Source organism: Nestor notabilis, unplaced genomic scaffold (assembly GCF_000696875.1).
Source record: "Nestor notabilis isolate BGI_N333 unplaced genomic scaffold, ASM69687v1 scaffold21588, whole genome shotgun sequence".
Taxonomy (NCBI): Eukaryota; Metazoa; Chordata; class Aves; order Psittaciformes; family Psittacidae; genus Nestor; species Nestor notabilis.
The window spans coordinates 151,824-174,853 of record NW_009939973.1 but is presented as its reverse complement, the minus strand read 5'-3'; the positions used below and the strand labels follow the sequence as shown (position 1 = coordinate 174,853).

Here is a 23,030-nt window from a genome sequence, read left to right as displayed (position 1 = left end):
AATTCTTTTTAAAGACATTTTACAAATAGGCACAAGTAAAGAACACTCCCTCCTTCTCAAAGAAGTAGCGTTCAGACTTTAATATAGGTTTCTTTTATAGGCTAGACAGCAGCTTTCTGACGAAAAAGTGTTCCACTGGAAAATGCACTTGTCAGGCTCTAACTGTTCCATGGAAGTACAGTTTGATGACTTTTTTTTTTTTCTATGTTAAAGCTGAGCATGCTGCATCCGAGTTGGAGCTTCTTGGGTGTACAGCTTAGCCTACCCTGTGGACAGCTTCAAGGCTTCCAGGGTCTCTGACTTCATGATTGCTGGCACATTTGCGTTTTCCAGAGCCCCATTTTGGAAACAGATTGTAAAATTCGGGTTTTCCCGTGGCACAGAAATTTGCTTCTGACTCTTAACTTGGACCAGATGGTCCCCAAAGCCATATACTTGCCGAGACTTAAAATTGACAGTGTACCTAAACATCACTTTATGGTCAGCCATTTATAGATTCTTACCAACCCAGATTGGAAATGGGTGCTTTATGCCTGTCAGTTGTAACAGGTAGCAACAAGCCCATTCTCTCTCTCTTACTAAGTTCCATTATTTCTATTCCATTATTTCTTCTGCCTGGAGAAGGTGAAAAGCAATCTTGCTTGTCTGCTTGCCAGTCTTACTTGGCAGATGATCGTGGAGCAACATTTGGCATTGATGAACAGGGAACTCTAGGAAAGTTACATGGTTATAGCCCTGCAGGGAAGTAGCTGACATTACTAAAACTGAATACATTGGAATTATATGAATAAGACTTTGAGTCTGTAACATCAGTTACAGAAAAGGGCCCTGCAACAAGTCTAGTTGTGTTGCTCACGTTCACCTCAGTTACCACTTTCTAATTACCCAGAACCAGTGGAAGGTAATGGTAGTGTTCGCTTTGATTTAAGTAGTTTCTGGCCAAGCAGTTAATGAAAAGACAAGGTGTCATAAAAGGTATAATCAGAATACTTGAAATTGCATTCATAATGCAGATCCCTAAATAAATACAAGAGTCTGGAAGTCTGATAGTTAGAAAATGTGCATGAATAAATGTTTGTATATATCAAGATTGTTTGTCTTAAGTTGCCTCACCATATGAGGTAACTTGTATACTTAGACATTGCAATACTAGGGATGAAGAACTTTCTGAAAGACCAAGGACAAAATAATAATAGAAACCCCTTCCTAAAACAATAAACACTGTAAATCTGTCTCTAATCTGCCTATGGTATTTTAATAAAGCGGTTTCTAGGAAGTTTATAGTTAGCTTTAGATGCATTAATCTATTGAGTAATTGCTCACAATATTAATAGAGGTTGTAAAATTTTCCTCTGGCATTAAACATATGCAAAAGGAGGCACATTTTCCCATTTTTGGAGCTATTCTTACTAGCTTTACTTGCATGAAATAAATAGGACAAGATAGATTAAAAACCCCCATCATCTGTGAGGGGGCATAGAACAGTTTCAACTTTTCTATTTTTACCAATAAGATCATGATAGGAGTAGTGTCATGTCCTGCCAAATTTCATTGTAAACTCTACTGATTCAGTTATTTGAAAGGATAAATTTGGGTGAGGGGAATGGGTTGGAAAGAAAAATCTCTATGGATCCATCATTTAAGAAGGGCAGTAGGCCCCTCATGCATTTCACAGGACCCTATCTCTTTACGTGCACCCACATCCTTGATTATTTTTTCTTTATAGTAAGTAATTTTGCTAATGAAGCATTTACATATTTTGGCTCGTTTATTTGGCTAATGTCATGGTTGGTGTGTTTCACTCGTTATACATACATAGTTTTGCTCATGAGCAAAACAGGGAACAGTAATAGTACTTCAGGGTAAAGAAGATAAAGCAACATGAAACTTAAAAGTTATCATTCAGAGAGCAATAGATTTCCTCTGTGTTCATGAATGATGATAGGTGTGATCCCTCATTTTGTACTTCAGTGGGAGTTTTGCTCAAGCCCCCTGTGTGCTACTTTTCCAGATACGAAGCGGTGACGAGGTTTGCCCATTCTGTTCCTGTTGTTCAGATATTACTGATGTGATTTCATGTTTATAATGTAATCTCAAATTTGTGAAAGTGTATGTTACCTAAGAAAACCCAACAACCAAAGTCATACAGTTCTGCTAAGAACATATGACACTTCTAGATTTAATTATTGAAATGTATATTGCAATGATTTACTTTTTCCGTTTTTATGCCTTTACTTTTAAAACATATTTCTGAGTAAAAGTAAGAATTCATCCCTTTTTTTTTTCCAGACCAAATGTGTGTGGATCACGTTACAATGCTTACTGTTGCCCTGGATGGAAAACTTTACCTGGTGGAAACCAATGCATAGTCCGTAAGTTAATCCAGTTATGTGTTATGACTGAGGTTTATCTTTGTCCCTCTATGTCAGGGTATTTTTAATTGTATACCAGAACTGAAATGTGTTTCTGTATGGTTTCAATAGCAGCTGCACATCATTTCTTTACCATTTTATATATATTAAGCTAATATACAAAGTTCTGTGGGCTATAATACAGTGATGTGATACCAGTATTTAACAAAGGATTAATCTCATCCACATGTTCTGTTTAAGTCTGTGGTGAAGGGATCCAAGGGGTGTGTGGACTCTTGGGAGCGAGTAGCTGTGGAATATGTTAATCTATTTAAGTAAAATGGAAGGAGGCAACAGCATCAGGCCAGCAAGTACATTTTCTCTGCTTGTTTGGACCATATCCCTGAAATATATATGTAGGGATATAAATATACACATGCATCAGTCATACTGCTGTATGCATATTCATATGTAATGGTACAGTGGATCAGAAATGATTGTTAAAGGCATTTTGCCTAAGGCTGATAAGACCCTCTCCAGAAGTACTGAGGCAGCGTGCTGTCAGATGGGAATTACTACGCTTAAGTGTGTGTCTGGTGCAGAAATAAAGGGAGCATTGTACTGCTGCCTTAGTGCCATCCTTCCTCCAAGAGTAGGCTGGTAAAATGGACCAGTTTCACTTCTCCAGAAATTTCGCTATATCTACTGTGGCCTGTGGCATATTCCCAGACCTTTTCATAACAGATGGTGAAGGTCTAGGTTTTAGCTGTCTTTTGTAGAGATGAGGATGAACAGGAGGAGCTGTTTTGGAATCTGTTGTATGCAATTTAACAAGTTTGTTGGTATTTATGGTACTGAATTTTCTATCTGTGTTTTTTATGTGTTTGGGGTTTTGGAAACATATTTTAAAGGCATTTATGTTTTCTTTATAGCAATCTGCAGACATTCCTGTGGGGACGGATTTTGCTCTAGACCAAACATGTGCACATGCCCAAATGGTCAGATAGCCCCCTCCTGTGGTTCAAAATCAAGTAAGTATTTCTTCTGTGTCTTTGATACTGTTTTTCTGAGTCTGTGAAGCTAGTAAGGTATGTAAGGTCAGTGGTCAGTGTTTAAGAAAAATAACCTCTGAGTCACCAGACATACTTTTACCACAGGAAAGAAAGTGTAGCCTCCTGTGATGAAACTGAAGAATGACTCAGAGACTAACTATTGGGGATGCTCTTTTTTGCCAAATCAAAACTGAATTAGTTTTATTGGAAGCTATATTCATTTGCCAATTTGTAGCACTAATTCCAGTTTTCCTTGCTTTCTGGAAAAAACCTTATCTCTATTCAACACTGGCATGCACGCATACGCAGCACAATAGTTGTAAAGATACAGGGAGATGACTGTTGACAATTGGCTGAACTTGATTGGCTTTGTAATTCTACTCTCATTTTGGGGGTTACGAAGCCAGCTATGATGCTGTATTATACATACATGGACCTACAAGTATTATAGCCTTTCCATGCCAGGCTCACTACATACCTTCTGAATCTACTGACTGACCCTATTCAGATGATACTGTAGTTGCTTAGAGGTACAGAACAGGTCAAGGTTTTAAAGTGGAACAGCTTTTCATCAGAAAAGAAAAGATGCTTTGGAAATGAAACTTTTCAGACAGATGACTTTCCCTAGAAATGTTTGGATTTTAGGTTTTCAAGGAAGGTTTGTCAGATCCAGTAAAAAATAAGTTAAATTAAATTAATTCAATGAACCAGATAGCTCAATGGCTAATCATGGGTCGAATGTCTGATATAAAGTAGGATGTTGCTTGGGATAGTGCCTCAGTTCAATTGAGAGATGCCGGCTGTAAAGTCCAATGCATTCTGAGTATGGTGCTTGTCTCTTAGATTATTTGGATTTTTATATAAAATGTAAAGTTTCTGGGAAGAATTTTGGGGAAACTATTTCCACAAATGCCCATAACTATCTGAACAACATATTAACTGAAGTCAGTGGGGAATGCACTCAGCTGAGGGCTGTAATATTATGCAATATGGTCATCCTTTTAATTCTGAATATCTATTCAGACTCTGTGTGTGGGCTGCTTTGTCCCTGTATTTTTTTTACCTTGCCATTTTTTTGCTTTCCTAGTTGATAAGAGTTTTCCCACATGACCGACCACTTCAGCTTGTGGCTTTAGCATCTTTTTCATGCAGTAACAGTGGAAAAACAATAACAACTGTGGAATGTAATGGAATGGCATGTACTAAAATGGTAAATATTGTTCTTTGTAGTTCAACCCCTTTCTCAGGCTCCTGTGATGTCTGTTAGGGAGAGGCCAGCATGAGGAGGGTATGGAGCTATGGAGCTTCCAGAGATTACTGGAAGGAGGAAGAATGCAAAATGCCACACAAATCTGTGTGTTGTAGCGTTCCTGCCTTGGTTTGCAGCTACTGTTTTACCAGGTGCATACGCCTTAATCCTGTAAGCCAGTAAAGGAAAGTATGACCACCTCCCAAGTCCCCTTCAGGGTACAGAAGGAGAGATGTATCCCTACATCTGTTACATGTTTTGGCACCTTTGTAAAAGGCAGGAATGAGTGGGCCTTAGTATTACCTCATTTTCTTCTTGGGCCACACTGAAGTATTTTATGAGTCGAGACTTGAAAGAAAAACAGAGTGTGAGTAAAGTTACAGTTCCTCTTCTGGCTCTTTTCTGAAATGTTCTACCATTGATCTCCATAGTTTCAGCCTTCATTGAAGATGTACAGATAAATGTGTGCAGGACTTTTTACTATGGTTTTTAATCAAGCAGATTCTAAACCCTGTATGACATAGCTATTTTGGTTGTTGACAGTTACTTCTAGATATGAATATTCTACCAATCCTAAGCTTTAATCAGTGCTGACATTATTTTCCTTACATTGCTACACAGGTTTGCTCACTTTTAAATGTGGCTTTTCTGTATAAGGTATAAATGTTAACACTTTACAATTAGACTTAGGAGTTGGCTTAAAAAAATAGTTTTGATTTAGTTTCATCAGTGTCATAATTTAGGATACATTGTATGTGTGGTTACATCACCACAAAACCAAATCTAAAAGCAAAAGGGTCTTGAGTTGTTGTAGAGAGATAAGACTTTACCGCCTCTGTGCGCTTTTATGTAATAGTATTTATGACCCAGCACCTCATTAGGACTTATAGAACATACACTTGCTGTAAGTAATTTGCTGTCTTGGCACTGGAGACAAAATCCATGAATATGTATTTACACAACAGACCACAATGACTTAGATCTGCTATTAGGAAACAAAGTTAAACGTAAACATTAATTAAAAATACTGATTGACATCAAAGGGTTATTATCAACTCCCATTGATAACAGTTAATATTTTGTCAGAATGCATTCATGAAACCTTACTTTAATTATATGGTTTTAAAAACGAGAGAAAACTACTAAAATAAAAAATAATCAAAAGTTAATTACATGTCTGTCACATTCAAAATACAAAGTAAAAATTAACGAAAATCCTATGATTTCTCAGGATTAAATGCATGACTTTGATAGATGAGATGTGTCTGAGTTGTCTTTTAGATATTTTAAGCTACGTGCCTTTTTAGTGCTTAAGGAATCCGTCGTGGGCACAGGTTTTATGGTACGTGCAGCCATAGGTAGAAACCAGCTTCATGCTGACTCTTACAGACCGGTTGTCTGTCGGAATCAATTAACGCAGACTGGAAAGCATGTGGACTGGAAAGCGTAACAAAGCCTTCCAGTTTTTTTCTTAAGCAGGTCAGTGTTGGGACTTTTCTGGTTACGAGTCAGCTTTAGGAATCTGATTCGTGGTTGAAAAGATCAACCGGTGGTTTTCTCAGCAGGGATTTTCGTGACATCAGTGAACTTGCTGGCCGAGTAGTGGTTGTTTCTGTGTAAATAGTGAATTTTTGGGTGTGCTTATGGTACGCTTGGAGATAAGATTGCCATGTGTGGAGGCCCTCCCCACCGGCCCCGGTGTGTGGCTGGCTCTGGCGTTGCAGGTGCATGTGTGAGGAGATGTCTTACACCCTGTGCTGTGCTGGTTCCGTGGTGGCTGCTCTGCTGCTGCCTCTCAAACCACCCGGGCCATGGCTGCTTCGGCGCTGTCTGTTCGTGCTGCAGCCGTGCCCGTTTGTGCTGCAGACGTATCCTGCAATCCTGCCATGCTGGGAAAGGGGGTATGGATGAGAAGGAGGAGGGTGTCTCCTTTAGCACTGGATACCCCCCACTACCCCCAGGGTTATGGGTCAGGCATGTCTCTGAGCTCAGACACTGCTTTTGCTTCCAACCTGCATTAGTCAGAATGGCTTGGGCTGGCCGAAACAGGAAGGCATTTGCTGATGGGGCCATCTCTGAAGGAAGGGAGCTGTGGTAGAGGCTCTCTAGAGAGCTGTGGAGGGTGCTGGGGATGGTGGCTAGTGGGGACAAGTGTCTGCACCCCTGGCAGGCTGGTTACGCCTCCTGAGTGCAAAATGGGGCTTGCTCTGCTGCCCTGTTACAGCAGCTTCAGAGGCACTGCCTGAGGACTGAGGTTTTCCTCAGAGATCGCGCTGCTGGAGGGGGAGGCCGGGAGCTGGGCCCTCGGCTTTGTGCCCTGCGATCCCACTCCTCAGGATGGCGTGGTGGCGGTTCAGTGGCGGTAGAACATGGAGCTCAGCCCTTCCCTTATGGTCTGCTGCTGTCAGAGGTGGTAAAAGGGCTTGAATGTGAAATGCTCCCAGAGATTTCAAGGCTGCTGTGGGTTTTCTCAGCGCCCGATGCGGGGCTGCAGCCTGCCTCGCGTCCTGGCGCTAGCTGCCATCTGTCTCCTGAGTCAGTCACTCGACAGAGAAAGCCTGCGGAGCATCTGGGATGTGATGAGACCGTCATTCCTTGTTTATAGCTCCTGGCAGGCAAAGCCCTGTGTCATGCACAGCTGGGTTTGGGAGCGTTTCCTCAGCAGTGGCACAGACGGACGAGAGGCAGCCCCTCTTTGCAGTACGTGCCGGTTGCCCTGCAAGGTGCCCTTGGCCTGGGGCACCCTGCATGGCTCTGCTGGTTGTCCCTCCTGAGGATCGCAGCCCCTCACATCTCAGGATTTCTAGTCTGGGATCACAGAGTAGACAGCGTGTGTGTTACCCTTCATCTGCTTGGTGAGCTCCTCAGTGTTTCGTGGTCGGCTGTGGTGTCACAGTGCTCTTGGTGTGAAGAAGTCTTCGCTCAGCTTTGCTGAGAATTTCTTCCGAAAGTCAGGAACTGTTAGGCTCAAGTGTGCAGCTCGTTGTTTCGCTTTGCTAAACAGTGCAGACATTGCCCACACACAGAGCGTGTGTGGATGTGCTTGGTCTCACTGGCTCTTTTGCGGGTTTATAAAGCTATGTTCCTGCAGCCATTCCTGGTTTGACTTCAGAAGTTTCCAGTGCAGACTGTTTACAAATTGGATGTGAAAGAGAAAAACAGTTGATTAAAAGCAATGATTTATTAATATTGTTAGCATTTCCTGAGCATGCTGAGTTAAGGCAAAGCTATATCCATTGATTTACCAGCCTCATGGCAATTCCTGTGCTTTTTCCCTGAGCGTCTGTCAGTGTGATACCTTGGAACAGGTTATTTCACTTACTGGAATATCTCCACTGACATTAATGGAATTGTTGATTTAGCGGAGAAGAGAGACTCTGGACCTGAATTAATGTGCTACTTTTCAAAAATGCAGTCTTAAAATCATAATCTGAGCTCTAGACAGTCTTTGCATGTGTTTCTATAAACTTTTGGAAGGATAATATTTCAGAATAGTCTGTATGATTTTGGAAATACTATTTTCAACATTCCCTGAAAGAAGGCAGAAAATAAATAAGTAGTTTACTGACTATATGTCACTGATTTTCTTGCATGAGAGAAAGTTTACTGATTTGAATGGCTTATTTTAACAAAGATGACTGGGTGTCCCAGCAGTCTTCTGTAATGATTTTAGTTTAAAAAGGAGGAAGAAATATTTTACCTTGGAAAAGTTCCTTTAGGAAGCAGCAAGACAAATTATGGAAACTTTGTGTGTGTGTGTTATGTGTAAAACCACTCCTTATCCCAAAATGGGGAAATATACTTTACTTTTACTTGAACAAATAATATGAAAATCATCATATAAGCTACTGTTAACCTTTTTATCTCGAATGTAGTTCAAACTATTTAAATGGCTTTGGTCTTCGTGTGGGAATGGAAATTAGCTCTTGGCATAGCTTGCTCTAATTGAAATCAGTTTTGTGGTTTTTAAGTTCCTTCCCTGCTTGACAGATGATATCATTTCCTATGCTTCTTGTAATCCCCTCTGTTTTTCTAAGATTGTATAAAGCTGAGTTGAACTACACATTTTAAAGTAACTATACACCTTTTTCTGACCTACTTAGGACATTGTCCAAAAATCTTCCCCAGATATTCACTCTGTATTTGCAGACAACTTTACTTTTTGTTGAGGAATGTTAGTACATTTTTGTTGCCTGAAGTACTGAAGTAAATCCAAAGTAGAACAAAGATGTATCATAACTATTAGACACACAAGAAACACAAGATACAGTTTTAACTTTTGTAATTGAAGAATTAAGAGTACGAGTGTTTTAAATGTTAGATTGTTTTAAATCCTTTCTCCAATTGCATGTTTAGCTTCTGTTTTGTGGATTCATATTGCTATAGAAGGCAATACAGTTAAAATCGTTTTTATTTGAAAATAAAAATAAAATTCCATTCACATATTTCTGGACTGTAAAAAGCCAAATGATGTTTAAGGGCTTTGTGCAATGGGAAGAATTCAGTGGTTGGCATAACACCTGCTAGCAACAGGCTCTAGCAGGACATACGATTTCTGATTTTTCAGTCCTGAGCATTTCAGACAGTGTGGTGTAGGTATCCAGTGCTCCATCACAACCTACTGAAATGCTGATCTGACCATAATCCTATCTGGGGAGGAGTGTTTCATGTGGTTCCCATTAAGAGGGAAACCATTTCCTGGCTGCTTACTGGGTGCCTGCCCTGGTTCACAGCTGTATGGGACAGCAGGACCTGTAAGAAGGACTTCACTTGGCTGGGAGGTCTGCCCGCTTCTCTGTGTCTGATGAAGAGCCTAGTCAAAAAATGTATTTGTCATTATTACTAGAAAAATGCAGCACAGACTTTTATGCTTTACTGGCATGGGACTTCAGCTGCATGTTAATCATTATAAATGGTAGGACTGAGGAGAGCATGCTGCTGCTCTCCTGCCTCTTGCTTGCAAAGGGAGGTGTTGGCTCTGGGGAAATGCTGTCTGTGAACTCCACAGCCCCCAAGCACAGCTGCTGGCAGCAGGTTTATCTGGAGATGGGATGCAAAGAAAGTCCTACCTGCACAGATCTGCTTCTGGTATTGCATGTGTTGGCAGAACCAGGCTGTCTTCAGGAGCTTCCTTATATGCTTCCCCTTAACACTTCCATCCGCATTGCTCAGGTGATGAGACTCTCTTCTTAGTTGTAACTACCAGAAGTTTAGTTCTCTTCCCTTATTGATGGGTTTTTCTCAAACTAGGCAAACCAGGAGACAAATTCTGTGGATATATGCACGTATGAAATGCCTTTGACTTCAGTGAATAAGGGTGGTATCAAATTCTTGCACCATGTCCTATATTCTTTAGGAACTGTAAATCAATATTGTTTTCTGTATTGCCACTGTCCTAAAATATGTATCCTTGGTTTCTAATACTGGTTTCTAGTTCACAGAATCAATTCCTAAAAATAAAAAACCCCTTAACAGACAGTTAAGTGTTTCTGACTGGTTTGATTTAACTGAGAAGGATCTTTTTTCCTTTCAAGTACAACACTGTAACATCCGGTGCATGAATGGAGGTAGCTGCAGTGATGACCATTGCCTCTGTCAGAAGGGATATACAGGAACACACTGTGGGCAGCGTAAGTACACTATTATTAATGTAGATACTGAGTATAGTTAAGTAATTCTGGGATGTATGGATCAGACACCCTTTAGCACTAAATTTCAACTGATGTTGAGCTTGTTTTTGGAATTTTACAGGAAAACACATGACTTTGTAATGAATGCTGAGTGAATTCTTTCTGATCAAGACTATTAAAATAAACATCATGTGAATTCATAATAATTGGATATAACTTGATCTTGTAGTTCTCACACTACTGTAGTTCCCATTGACCTCAGGGCTTTCCACTCACTAGAGCAGTAGACATCTATTTAGAATTTACATGGGATTCGGTTTTCCTCTTACAGACAATATTAAGCTTTTTAATACAAAGCCTTGTTTAAGTTCAGGGGTTTGCTTCAGACTTAGTTAGCATGATATAGGAATTTTGCTCGTTTTGATGTTTTCTTATTAGAGTTGATTGGCATACTTTTGATTTCCTCAATCAGTCTGGAGCCAACAGCATTCCTGGATCTGCTGCTTGAAATCTCTCCCAAACTGAGTGTGGTGGTCTCTTGCTCTGCTTGGCTGGAGTGCTGTGAAGTAACTCAAATAAGGATGTAGACACTGCTTTTAACAAGGGCTGTCATACTGCTATCTAGTGAACTATTGGTCTGACAAAGAAAATGTGTTTAGCTCATTTAATGAAAACCTTTTGTGCTCTGTCAAAATCAATGGCACACTTTACATGAACTTCAGTGGGACCAGGAATTTACCCTAATAATCTGGAAGAGGATCACATGGTAAAATGATTAAGAATTGTATTTCTGCCTTTTCTGTGAAATAATAAGTGGATAAAAGAGGATAAATGGAAACCTTTCTACTGAAGTGAATATGAAACAGAACAAAGAATAACATTACTCAATGAGCATAAAAATGTATTTAAAAGCCTCTTTCTCATGTAAATATTATATTTTATGATTATTTTTGAGAGCAACTGCTTTTGGAGTTCATTATGAGAAAAACTGGGTTCTGACTCTATTGGCAGCATCGTACAGGGAAAGCCTATCTTGGAATAACATAGTCAAAATAGGTATTGATTACATTTTGCTGTTCTAGTTAATATCATGAATTATTTAACATCAGCAAACAGCCTTTTAATACTGTATTGTTCCTCTTTTGTGGTAAAGGACAAATAAATTTTTAAATTTTTAAATTTGCTTTTGAATAGGGAAAAAATTGAGGATTTAGAGGTGAATTTTTTTTCTGCACCTTCTGTCTGCAGTCTGTACTGTTTATTGAAAGTTTGAAAGAGATGTTATTTTGAAGTTATGGAATTGTCTAGCCATCCCAAAGAGAAAGGCTTTGAGAGGTCAGAGAAGCTGTGACTGTTACTGTGTTTATATTATACTCCCTTGAAAAGATGAGCTCATAATACTAATGAGGCCAGGAAATGGGAAAAGATCATAAGTAGATTCTGGAAAACAAAGTGTCCTGTTCTGTTTACCATTTTTGCCAGTTTACCTGAGCTTGTTAAATACAAACCTTCATGTCTTTCTGGAAATAGCTCAGTAAAGATTACTTTTGCCTTCCTTCTGATACAGCTGTCTGTGAAAATGGATGTCTAAATGGAGGGAGATGTGTGGCTCCAAACCGATGTGCTTGCACGTATGGCTTTACTGGACCCCAGTGTGAAAGAGGTATGTGCCCTAAAATAGTGGGGAAAAAAAAATTGGTGTTCCAACTTGTTTAATAGTAACTTAAAATACTTAAATAGTAATATAAAATAAATTGTTTATATAGTAATATTTTATTGCTGTCTCTGAATAAGGTAAAATAGTATTCACGTTCTTGTAGGTAAAGAAGCTTTACTGAATGGAAAACTCCAGTCTAAGAAAATTGTGGAGGTATTAGTTATGGAATAACACAAATTAAAATGGCAATAATTTTCTTAAACATTTCCTAAACAGCTCATTTTCTTTAATGAGAAAGAAAACGTTAGCATAGATTTAAAAAAAAACATTCAATCTTCTTTTGTGTTTTTTATATATATCACAAGTGTTGATTGGAATGATTTTAATGGTTAGTTCTTCAGTTCACAGTACGTTTACCAAAAGTAGTTTTCTTTTCCAGAGACAAAAATCCTCATTTATTTACTCTAACAGTAGGATTGTCGAGCCATTACCTTTTCTAGTCTATAGTTGAACTGATTGGATTTGTTTTTGTTAGTCTCAACACTGAAAATGAATTTTAAGTATCATTTTTAGCAATATGTGAGCTTCATAAGGATAGAGGCCAGGATGAAGCACACATGCAATTGATTAAGGCCCTTGTTTTGTTTACTTTTTTGCTATGAAAACACTCCCATGGAAGAGGTGGCAAATAAAAAATATTGATAAGTGGTTTTACTCAAACTTCAGTTTCTAGGTCATCAGGAAAGCTCTTTGTATATCTGGTGCATTTGCTTACCAGTGATAAGCAGCATCTTGCCTTTGTTTTTGGCATGTTTTGTTTTGGCACAGTTTGTTCAGTTGTTCTTATTTTGTACAGATTTATTGTTATCGATTTTAGCTTTTTTTTATTCATGTATCTATAATGCTAATCACAGCTGTTTCTAGGTGAAAACAGCTATACCAACTGTGTGGTCTGGTGTATGGATTTTTTCAAGGTTGTTAAACCAATTTGACAGTTCATTTGAGAGACATATAGAGTGAACAATGTTTAGGTATAATCCTTCTGTTGAATTTTGTAATATTAAAAATAAAACATTTTCATTTGCTAGTTATATGTTGATCTGTTTAGTGGGAGATTCATACGTACTAATACAATAGGTTATGTAACCTACATATGAACATGGACAGATAGATGTTAATAACCTGATTTGGGGCTTGCATGTAGGGGATGTGCTTAGCACATGAATTTTGGTCAGTGAGTATGTTGGATGATCACTGCTGTTGCTGCTGCACCTGGTGTAATGGTTGGGTTTTTCATATGGGTGGGCATAGGTGAGTGATGCAGAACAACAAATCTTAGTGGACCAAAGCTTTTCATGCTAGAGCAGATGGTAAGATGAAGCAGGTACTTTCTGTGCTACCTACAGCAGATAGAATTGGCACTGTGTGAAGTCTTTGTGGTTGTCCACTCAGATGTTGTAAAAGTAGTTCAAACTGATGGTGAAGTTTTTCTTCAAAGTAGCTCTGTTCTGAATCTTGGGATCTCACTGCTGGAGTGGAGTGAGGGGAATGGAAAATTCAGTTAAAAGTCCTAAGTTTGAAGAGAAGGTTTTATAGGTAAAGAATGTACTGAATATTACTGCAAAGGCTTTGAATTTCAAGCAATGACTGCTTGTTCTCCATGGGTGAAGGTTTTGAGCCTTTAGTCCAATGAGGAGGCATAAAGTGCAAGTTCAGAAGATTGTTCAATGCTGCTTTTATGTTGCCTGATCTGGGACCAGTTTTACTCCACCTCGTTGGTGCAAGTTTCAGGGCTGAAGCTTGCTAACAGCTTCAGTACTGTCCCTCAGGGCTCCTGCCTTATGTCGGGTGGAGTGAGAAACTGGTGACACAGAGCCATTTGAGCCAAATCATGCTGTCATGAAATCCCATGCTTTGAGCACAACTGAGGTGGTAATTTGTAACTTACATGCATCGTCCATAAGCAGTTTTTACTTAGAACATGTGTCTGATTCTGTAGTTATCAATAAAAGAGAAAACAGACATTAATGGACTGTAGTATTTCTGGCTAATGCTCACTCTAGTACTGATGCCAAATGATAGTCATATCTTCCTAGAAAACCTCTGAAATCTGGTTTCTCTTACAGAGATTTCCTGCAGCCTCTCTACCTAGCTGAGCTAATACATTCCCCTCCTCTAACAAGGGTGTGGTGGGTTTTGGTCCCAGAATCACATTATGCCATTAGAAAAACTTTTTCTGAAGATAACTTTTCAAGTGTAAGCTAATGTTGGTCTTAGTCAGAATAACTTGCATTGTTCAGCACATGCACCTGTGTAGTCATTAGGGAGTTGTCTGGCTGCATATGATTTTACACATCTGTCAGCTAAGTAAGAGGTCCATATTTTGAATCTAGCTTTGGAAAGTTATGTGGATTTGTGACACTCCCTGGTGGGCTTCTGATGTATATGTGGATATTATCCAGTAAATTGTCAAGATTCATGCCTTGTAGAGTAAAACTGTCTTTATTAGAAAGGAAAAAAAGAGAGGAGAGGGGAGAGAGAAACCAAAACAAACCCAAAGCATATCTGTGCATGGAGGGGGTGAGGAGAGAAAATTACTCAAGAGAAATAGTTTCTTAAACTATCCCATTTCTAGGGGAAGCAGGAGAGGCAGATTGTTTGGATAACACCACTTCTGGATATAAATGCAATGTGAAGTGATACAGTTTTGTGGCATGCATGTTCTCCATCTGTTTGGCTGTGGTTTGACTTCTAGGTTATGCCATGCCACAAGCTAACAGTAATGTAAGTAATTTACTGCTGTGTATCACACAGTGCTTTTCTCTACAAGCATCAGCTAATAGTAACAGTCACAGAGTGTTTGTGGCACGTATGTCACAGACCAAAGACGATTCCAGCCTTTGCTGCATATGTCATAGCTTAGAACTGTTTGTATAAAACAATGTTGAGGCAACCAGATTTATGGGGGTTATTCCAATAATCAGATATGGAAAACAATTAAATGTTGCAGGTGGTTGTAACTAAGCTAGAGCCAGTTCCTTACATCCAACAACAAGTTGTGTTGTTTTTTCTACTCTTTTAAATGGTTTTTCCATACATTTGGACCATACTTATAATACAGGTTAGCCTAATCGGTATTACATCAGTAAATACTGATCATATGATTGTTAATGAAGATCCACAACACTTCTGTATAGCTTCAAATACATGCACAATGAAAGGGCTTTACCTGGTGAAAAAGCTGCTGCTTTCACACTGCAGCAAACTCCATCAAATTTGTGACATGAGTATTTTTATGTATGTATTCAGTCATTTCAGAGGGCAGCAGCTGGCCTCGGAGAGTTTTGGCACACAAATTACTTTTTGTGTGTCTTAGAAGTGTTAATAGTGGTATAAAACACTATAAACATGAGCAAAAGGAACTTATAAATTTATTATTATCAGTAGAGTTCCTCTTTATGTTCTGGGAGTGTGTACCATGTCACTAGTGATAAAAGCTTCATCAGAGCTGGATTGGTTACTGTGGCGTGGTCAGCAGTGGTACCCATGGATCATTAGCTCCTAGGCTGTTGTGCATGGTGTTTGGCACCTTTCCAAGCAGGGAAGTCTCCTGGGCTTATTGTCAAGTAGATGCAGGTGTATCATAGCTACAACATACCTGGCTTTTCTGTGGGATCATGTTTATCAAAAAGGTGAACTTGACACAAGTTAAACAGTAAAAGTGTAGTGGGGTTGGAAATGCCTTTTACAGCAATTTAAGACACATTTGAATTACATAGTCTAGAAAGGAAAATATTTCATGGATATTGGCTCGGTTAAAATTTGAACTTCAAGGATTCCTTCTGGAAGGTGTTGAGTTCTCTGGCTGTGATCCAGTGATGGGCTTTGACATGCATTTAAATTCAAACCTGAGATGTCAATATGCCTAAAATTACGTGAGTGCTTAAGGGCCTTGCTGGATTTTGGCCCAAGCTTTCAGAGTCATTTAACATCTGAGAGGTGCACTCAGCTTTTAGCATATCATTTAGCCATATAGTTAATGAAAAAGAAATCACAGGTAACAGAAAATGAACATGCAAGCAAAGCAAGGTTTCTTCTGCTGGTTAAAAACTGAATGCCAGCTTTGTGCCCTTTGACTTTTAATGCTGAATAACTTGAGTGAGATGCAGATTCTGCAGTTCCTTTTAGAGTTGCTGAAGGGATTAAGAGCAGACACTTAACTTATGGTCCCGTGAGGATGATTCGGAACATTGACAGCTCTTTTTATTGTCTGTAAAAGAGCCTGGGGGATTTAGCTGGCTGTATGAGATGCCCACGGTTGGGTCGTGTGAAAACATCCCTATGTCATGGACTTAAAGTCCAGAGGAAAAAGTGATGGTAGGATCTCAGAGAGATCAGTCATCCCTATCAGATTTGGTAGAACTGTGTCCTCCAAACTTGTGCATAAAAGCTTTCTTGACTCTTCGAATCTGTTTCTCTTTGGACATCCGGATGATTATACTTGAAGAGGGTGAATTCTATGTAATATAAAATTGTATATTGTTGTTATTCGTGTATTGCAAAAAATCAATGAAATGTGCTTTTCTTTTTCTGTTTGGATCCATTTAGAGGAACACAGTGGAAGCTTAGAATGTGTTACAGCCCTGTTTGTTTATTTGAATGCTTGTGACAACATCAGGGGCTCAATCCTGCTGCATTTTGGAGTTTTGCCACGTGCTTCACATAGGAGCAGAATTGGGCCTGATGTAGTCCAAATATTAAAAACATACCACGTGTGTTTTGTTTTTTTCTGGAGTCAGAATATGAGCAAATGATGGCTTTTTCTTCAAACAAAGTCGTTTCTGTACTGCTCTCTTCATGGCAGGAATTTTTGCATAATTTTTAATTATATTTGGCCATTATTAAAAGTTCCCAGAATTAATGCCATATGTAAAAATATCTTTCCCAGAGCCTCTCTATGAAAGTGCAGCCGCTGAAAGTGGTCGAGAGTAGTGTAGTGCTGTGTATATTTTTTCCTTTCTAAATACTACAACGGGTAGAATGTTTTCCCAAAGAGGACACTGCACCCCTTAGTGTGCCCCGTCTCTGGTATTTAGTCTAAATGGAAAGTAAATAACAAAGTGTAGATAGCAGTAAAAGTATGTTCCCAAAGCCTTATGTTGCATTTAAAGTAGTATTGCAGCATATGGTAGCTGGCAAAGATTTGAATAAACTTGATTTCTGTAGCTGTCTTCCAAGAAACACATCTGTTGACATAGACATGTAGTTTCTGCAGCCCTGTAACATGAATGCATGTCCAGTATTATAGCAGGAAACTACAGGATGGCCAAGCTTGAAAGCCTGAAATAAGGATTCTTGCGCATGATTTTTCCCTGAAAAATGGCTTTAGGTTGAAGATAAATACATTCAGAGTGTGACGTTTTACTGTTTTTGAAATAATTACAATATATATTGCCACCCTTGATGTCTTTCAGGTATAAAACAAAAAATTCAACATCAGTGTCTTGGATTATCTTCTCTATAAAAGAGGTTGAGATAAATGGATGAGGAGTTTTATAATTTTTTAAATTGAAGCTGCAGCTTGATGGTGGAGAAGCCATCCCTGCAGAATAGCTGTGTGTGATTGAAGGTGGTTTAAAATACTTAGCAATATAATCAATAGATGTCAGGATCAAACTCAGTATTAAGATCAGTCTGTTATTTAATGCCAAAAAGCATTTTTAGGATCTTGTGTATGTGAAGTCTTTTATCCATTGTTCTGCTCCTTGCACATACACCCTATAAGTAGTCCTCTGTTGCTTGCTCTATGCTTCATGCTTCTCAAAACGTCACATAGCAAGTTTTAAAATGTTTCTTCAGATAAATGCTTAAAGCTTAATCAAGATCAGTACATATGGGCTTAGGTCTCTTGTGAGATGTGAGGGCTCCAACTTTTGTACATGAAGCTGAACATTTACATTTTGTTCCAAATTGAGTTTTGATTTCAGTCAAATCCAAATCCAAAGTTTTCATTCAACTATTTGGCAGCCCTTTCTGTATTTCCATGCCTTCTTGATTGGCTGCTAAGGGCACTGACCTTTAGATGTGCAGTAAGGTGTTATTTGGACTTTGTTTCATTTTGATTTGATTTTAGTTATAGCAGTGGAGATGCATACAAATTTAATCACAAATTGAGGAGCCCATATTTTGGTATAAATTGTAACACAAATAAGAATGAAATAGCTGCTTTGTTCTAATCTGTAAGATTTGCTTCTTGCATGTAGGACATTGAAGGGACTCACATGAGAATCACTGAGATCATCCCCCTGGTACTGCAGACAGTTTTGTTGCTGAACCTGATGCCTCCCTCCAGGTGTGCTGGCAGCCCGTGTCATAGGTTTGCTATGGCAGAAGCTCAGTTCTGCTTTCATTGCAGCCAAGAGCTGAACCTTGCCCTGACTTTGCTTGCAAGTGGTACTTATGATCTGCCTTGTGGTGTCTTCTTAAGAAGTGAAGAGGCCTGGGCTTTCATCAAGAGGTTTTGTTGAAGTTATATACACAAAGAGATGTCTATGTTTGTTTGGTTATGGGATGTTACATTAATACAGATATCACTTTTATATACACAGTGCAGGCAGTTGAAAGATACAATTTCCCTGAATGGCCTGCAGTGCCAGATCTGTGCTCTGTGGAGCTCCAAGTATAACTGGGAAGAATCTGTCTGATGTGTTGTGTCATGAGAGTCAGATATCTTTGTGTGTGCTGAAAGAGTGAGTCAGCTTTTTTTTGATTTTGGTTGTCATTGCAGCATGGTGTTGCATCTGAGGCCCTCAGAATGAGTGTGTTAAAGCTGTTTGTGCTCTGTTAGTACCATTATGACATGCCCATTTTTCTAATTTCAGCCATCTCCTGATTCCTGGGTCGCTACAAAACTTGTGGAACATAAAATAGCTCAGCACAACTACATTCTTGTGGAGCTTTCCATAGAAAAGGTGCTTTCAAAATGGTGACTTCTGGGGTTGATTATAGTACAGGGGGATGAGTAAATGCAGCTGAGAACTTACCTAACAGTGCCCACTTAGCCATTTATGGGAATATTGTTCCTTCTTCTCTGGGCTGCAATATATCTTGATAGAAGAAGATACAGCTACCTGAAATTCTTCCACTTGTTACAGTGAAAATAAATGATTTCCTTTTGAATCACCTTGAAATTTTAAATGAGTATTTTTCATTCATACCTTTTTTTTAAATTATTGAGCTGGTAAGCTGAAAATTTTTGTTACAGTTGCATGAGGAAAAATCAAGTATCAGTCAAGACTGCCTCAGTCAAGTTTGTGTTACAGACTTCATTGTTTTCCTTGTTTTTTAAAGTGATCTAAAACTTTCCTGACAATCAGTTCTAACAAAGAAAAGAGAACCTCTTTTAAAACATCAGAGATTATACCTAATGCAAGGATAAACCGACAGGGGTGTTTCCAAGTAAAACAATTCTTTTATGTAGGTCAGCTGCGAAATGCTAATGAAAATGCATGTTAAGCAGAGGGGCTCAACATGGTCAGTGCAAGTGTTTTGTCAGATATAAGTTTCCTTGCAACATATTTGCAACGGAGTTGATGAAATCTATGTGAAAAATAAACTTTTCCAAAGTAAACTGTTGTATTAGTAAGACATCTGTATCCTTCCTCCGCATAATAGTTGTGAAAAGTGGTAGGAAGCAGCTTCCTAGGCGCAGAGCTGTAAGGACAGTCACATTCACACTTCCAGTTGCCCTTGACAGGTTCAGGAGTAATGACTGAGTGGTTTTTATATTTTTTGTCAGTGACAGCTTGTACGGTTTGGAACTCCAGAGAAATGCTGTAGGAAAAGAAGAGAGGCCTAAATAAGGTCTGAAAGGAAAGGAGCCCTAAGAGAAATACCGCTCTCCAAATTCTGCTCTGCTGTGAAACAGAGCCTAGCTTTCCACTCCTTTTCCAGAAGAAACTCCTTTTGGAAAAAGGTGGAATTTCCTTATGTAAAGAAACCAAGATTCAATATTTCTCTTTATAGGAAGATGTGCAAAGGCGAGGGATAGATAAGTAATTAAAAAAGAAAAAAAAAGCATGGAAGGTATTAAAAGTGCCTCTCTGTGTGCACTCATATATACATGTGTGGGTTTATATTTTAAGAAATACAAAACCTTGTAAGCACTTAATTTTTGATGAGTATCTTATACATTTACTGTGTGTCTATTGAAGGTATTACCCAGGCTAAGCTAGCACAGGTAGGTTAACTGCAGTCTGCTGTGCTGTAGTTGTAATTTCTTTTCATGATGATGTAATTCAGATTACAGGTCCCATTGCGAAGTGGTGGCCTCTGCACTGTTGTCCTTGATCCTTAATGTTTAACTAAATGTATGTCTGTGTTTCTAAGAAGTATTTAACTCAAGTAAGCCTGGCTTACCAAATGATCTCAGTCATGTATTATAATGGCCCTGCCCTCATCATTTGTGTTTTTGCAAAGTTTACCCAGTGATTGCCAGGAGTTTCAGTACTGTCCTCATTTCCTCTTTACTCCTTGGGATGGATGGTCTGCTGTGACCCTGTAATGCTTTTTCTTCCAACACAGAGGTGCTGACAGTCATATGGAAACAGGAGCTTAGCAGAAACCCATATGATCACAGTTCTTGCCTCCTTGGGGAAGTGGTGGCTGATGCTTCCATCCTGCACCACTACACAGCACAGGACAAAGCCCCTGCTCCACTGTGCTGAAGCAGGAGAAAGGTCTTTGCTGGCATTGCAGCAGTGGTAATAAAGTCAGTGGTATTTTATTAGACTTACAATTTTCTTTCTTGTTTCTTTATGTACATCAGTCTCTTGGTACTCTTTGGTCTCAAGATTAAACCATCAGCTTTTGCCAGAAGTCCTTTTACATCAGTCTCACTGCTTACAATAGCTTCATTGAATCTATTGATAAATGAGTTTTCATCAAGGCTGGGGAAATCAGTTTATCTCCAGCAAAACCAGCACTCTAAAATGCACATCTATTATTTAGTGGAGTGACTCCTACCAATCAAAGAATCTATTTAATTTTTTATTTTGTTTTTTAAATAGAGCCATAAGAATTATAGAGGAGAGAGGATAATTTCTAACAGTATTTCAACTTACAGGTTTGCTCAGGGTGGAAAGGACCTCTTGAGATCATGTGGTCCAACCCCTCTGTTCAAGCAGGATCAGCTGGAGCAGGTTGCCCAGGGTTGTGTCCAACCACCTTCTGGAAAATGTGTTAAAATTTATATTAGTCTGTGGGCTGTAACACCTCCAGCTGTATCATTCAGACCTGCTAGGCATTTAAGGAAGATCCAGTGCTAACATTGTCAAAGCATTCATAATCCTGAATGTTTTGCGTTTTTTTCTTATTTGTGCCCTACTACTTAGAGGGTGTTTGTCCTGTGGCAGAAAATGATTGAGTGCTGTGAAATGAAAGCATGTGTTATGCTGGTAATTTCTAGTGTTCTTGACTGAGAAAATTCTAGAAAGGAAGAATAAGTTTAAAAATATAAAATAAACTGACAAAATTAGAGTGGTTCATGGGGTGCGGGATAGGGAATGGTTTTAACACCTAGTAACGCTAGTCACTAGTGTTGTTAGAAACTACAGGCTCGCTGTCAGGGGAATTTTCCTATTTGCACTTGACACTGGCTGTACTTGCCTGGTTGTCACTTAAAACAAAAAGATGGAGAGACCCACTATGTGCTTGGACTCTTCATTAGGGACTCTAGTGGTAGAACAAGGGGTAATGGGTTTAAATTTAAACAGGGGAAGTTTAGGTTAGATATAAGGAAGAAGTTCTTCACAGTGAGGGTGGTGAGGCGCTGGAATAGGTTGCCCAAGGAAGTTGTGAATGCTCCAACCCTGGAGGTGTTCAAGGCCAGGCTGGACAGAGCCTTGGGCGACATAGTTTAGTGTGTGGTGTCCCTGCTCATGGCAGGGGCGTTGGAACTAGATGATCTTAAGATCCTTTCCAACCCTTACTATTCTATGATTCTATGATTCTATGACTGATAATTTCACCTGGTTTCGGAGGAAACTGGGTCTCTTAGTGATGGGAGATTTCAAGATCTCAAACTCTCCTATGTAGTGAGACACCTTGAACTGCTTCTCAAGGGCTACTGGACTAGTCTCTGTGCTGGAATAATATGTCCAGAGGTCTTAGTTCAGTTGAGCAGTACAGTGACAGAATACTACTTGAGCTTGAAATGTTTATAAGAGGTAACAGTAAAACCAGTGAGCAATGAATTATAATTGTCCTGCTGGGATATGATGAAAGCCTTTATGAGAATCTCCATGTCCCGGTGAGACAGTATGGATGGTAACTTGGCAAGATTTGTAAAATGGTAGTATGACAGCTTTACAGTTGGATTAATACAGGCTTCAAAAGAAACCACAGGGTCAAAAATTACTTCCAGGCTGCAGGCTTTAAAGGCAGGAAGATCTACCATTGAAATGAGCAGTTAAAAGAGAGGTAAGTGATATATAGCTGTGAAAGGAGAGTCGATGTTAGATTACTTGGTCTCCAGTAATCTTTAAGATAAGATATAATTTAATGATGCAGATGCTATATCTGAAATTGAATCGTACCACCCGGTGTGAATTATTCTTGTTACTTCATTCTTGAGGTGAAGACTAAAGGAGTAATAAGAGGGCAATTTGTGAGCTTTTTGAGGTATGGAAGTAAGGAGAGGGTAATGTTTAAATACGCTGGAATTGGGTAGAAAAAGCAAGAGAAGCAGGTGAGGGGGAGGATAGGCAAGGAAAAGATGGCAGAGGGGATCTAGCCAAATAGTTTTCACACATCTCAGGGAGAGTTGAAGGCAGGTTGAGAAGTTTATGCTGCTGCTTGGGCAGGGGCAGCCCAGTGGAGATGTGCATTCCATTCATCTGTATGGCTTTTCTAGTAAAAACATTGCTAGACACAAGCACAGTCCAGGCATGGCAAATGATGAATGACTTAGCAAGCTATCTTGCTGGGTATTTAATCTGTGTGGTTATCTAAATAATTTGAAATACTTCTCTTGGCCTGAGCCAGGCTGGGCAAAATGAAGTGCCATGCATTAAAGCTTGTGCTATTTCAGCT

General features: G+C 39.2%; 1 protein-coding gene across 1 annotated transcript in view; it reads left to right on the top strand.

Moving 5' to 3' along the window:
- The first annotated feature begins 2,296 nt into the window (after positions 1–2,296).
- Positions 2,297–23,030, top strand: part of FBN1 (fibrillin 1) — a 138,702-nt gene continuing 117,968 nt past the window's right edge. Inside the window, exons 1-4 of the mRNA XM_010020130.1 lie at positions 2,297–2,372; positions 3,284–3,382; positions 10,187–10,282; positions 11,850–11,945. Of these exons, the coding sequence (XP_010018432.1) occupies positions 3,331–3,382; positions 10,187–10,282; positions 11,850–11,945 (244 nt within the window). The 5' untranslated portion in view covers positions 2,297–2,372; positions 3,284–3,330. The remainder of the gene's footprint in view (positions 2,373–3,283; positions 3,383–10,186; positions 10,283–11,849; positions 11,946–23,030) is intronic.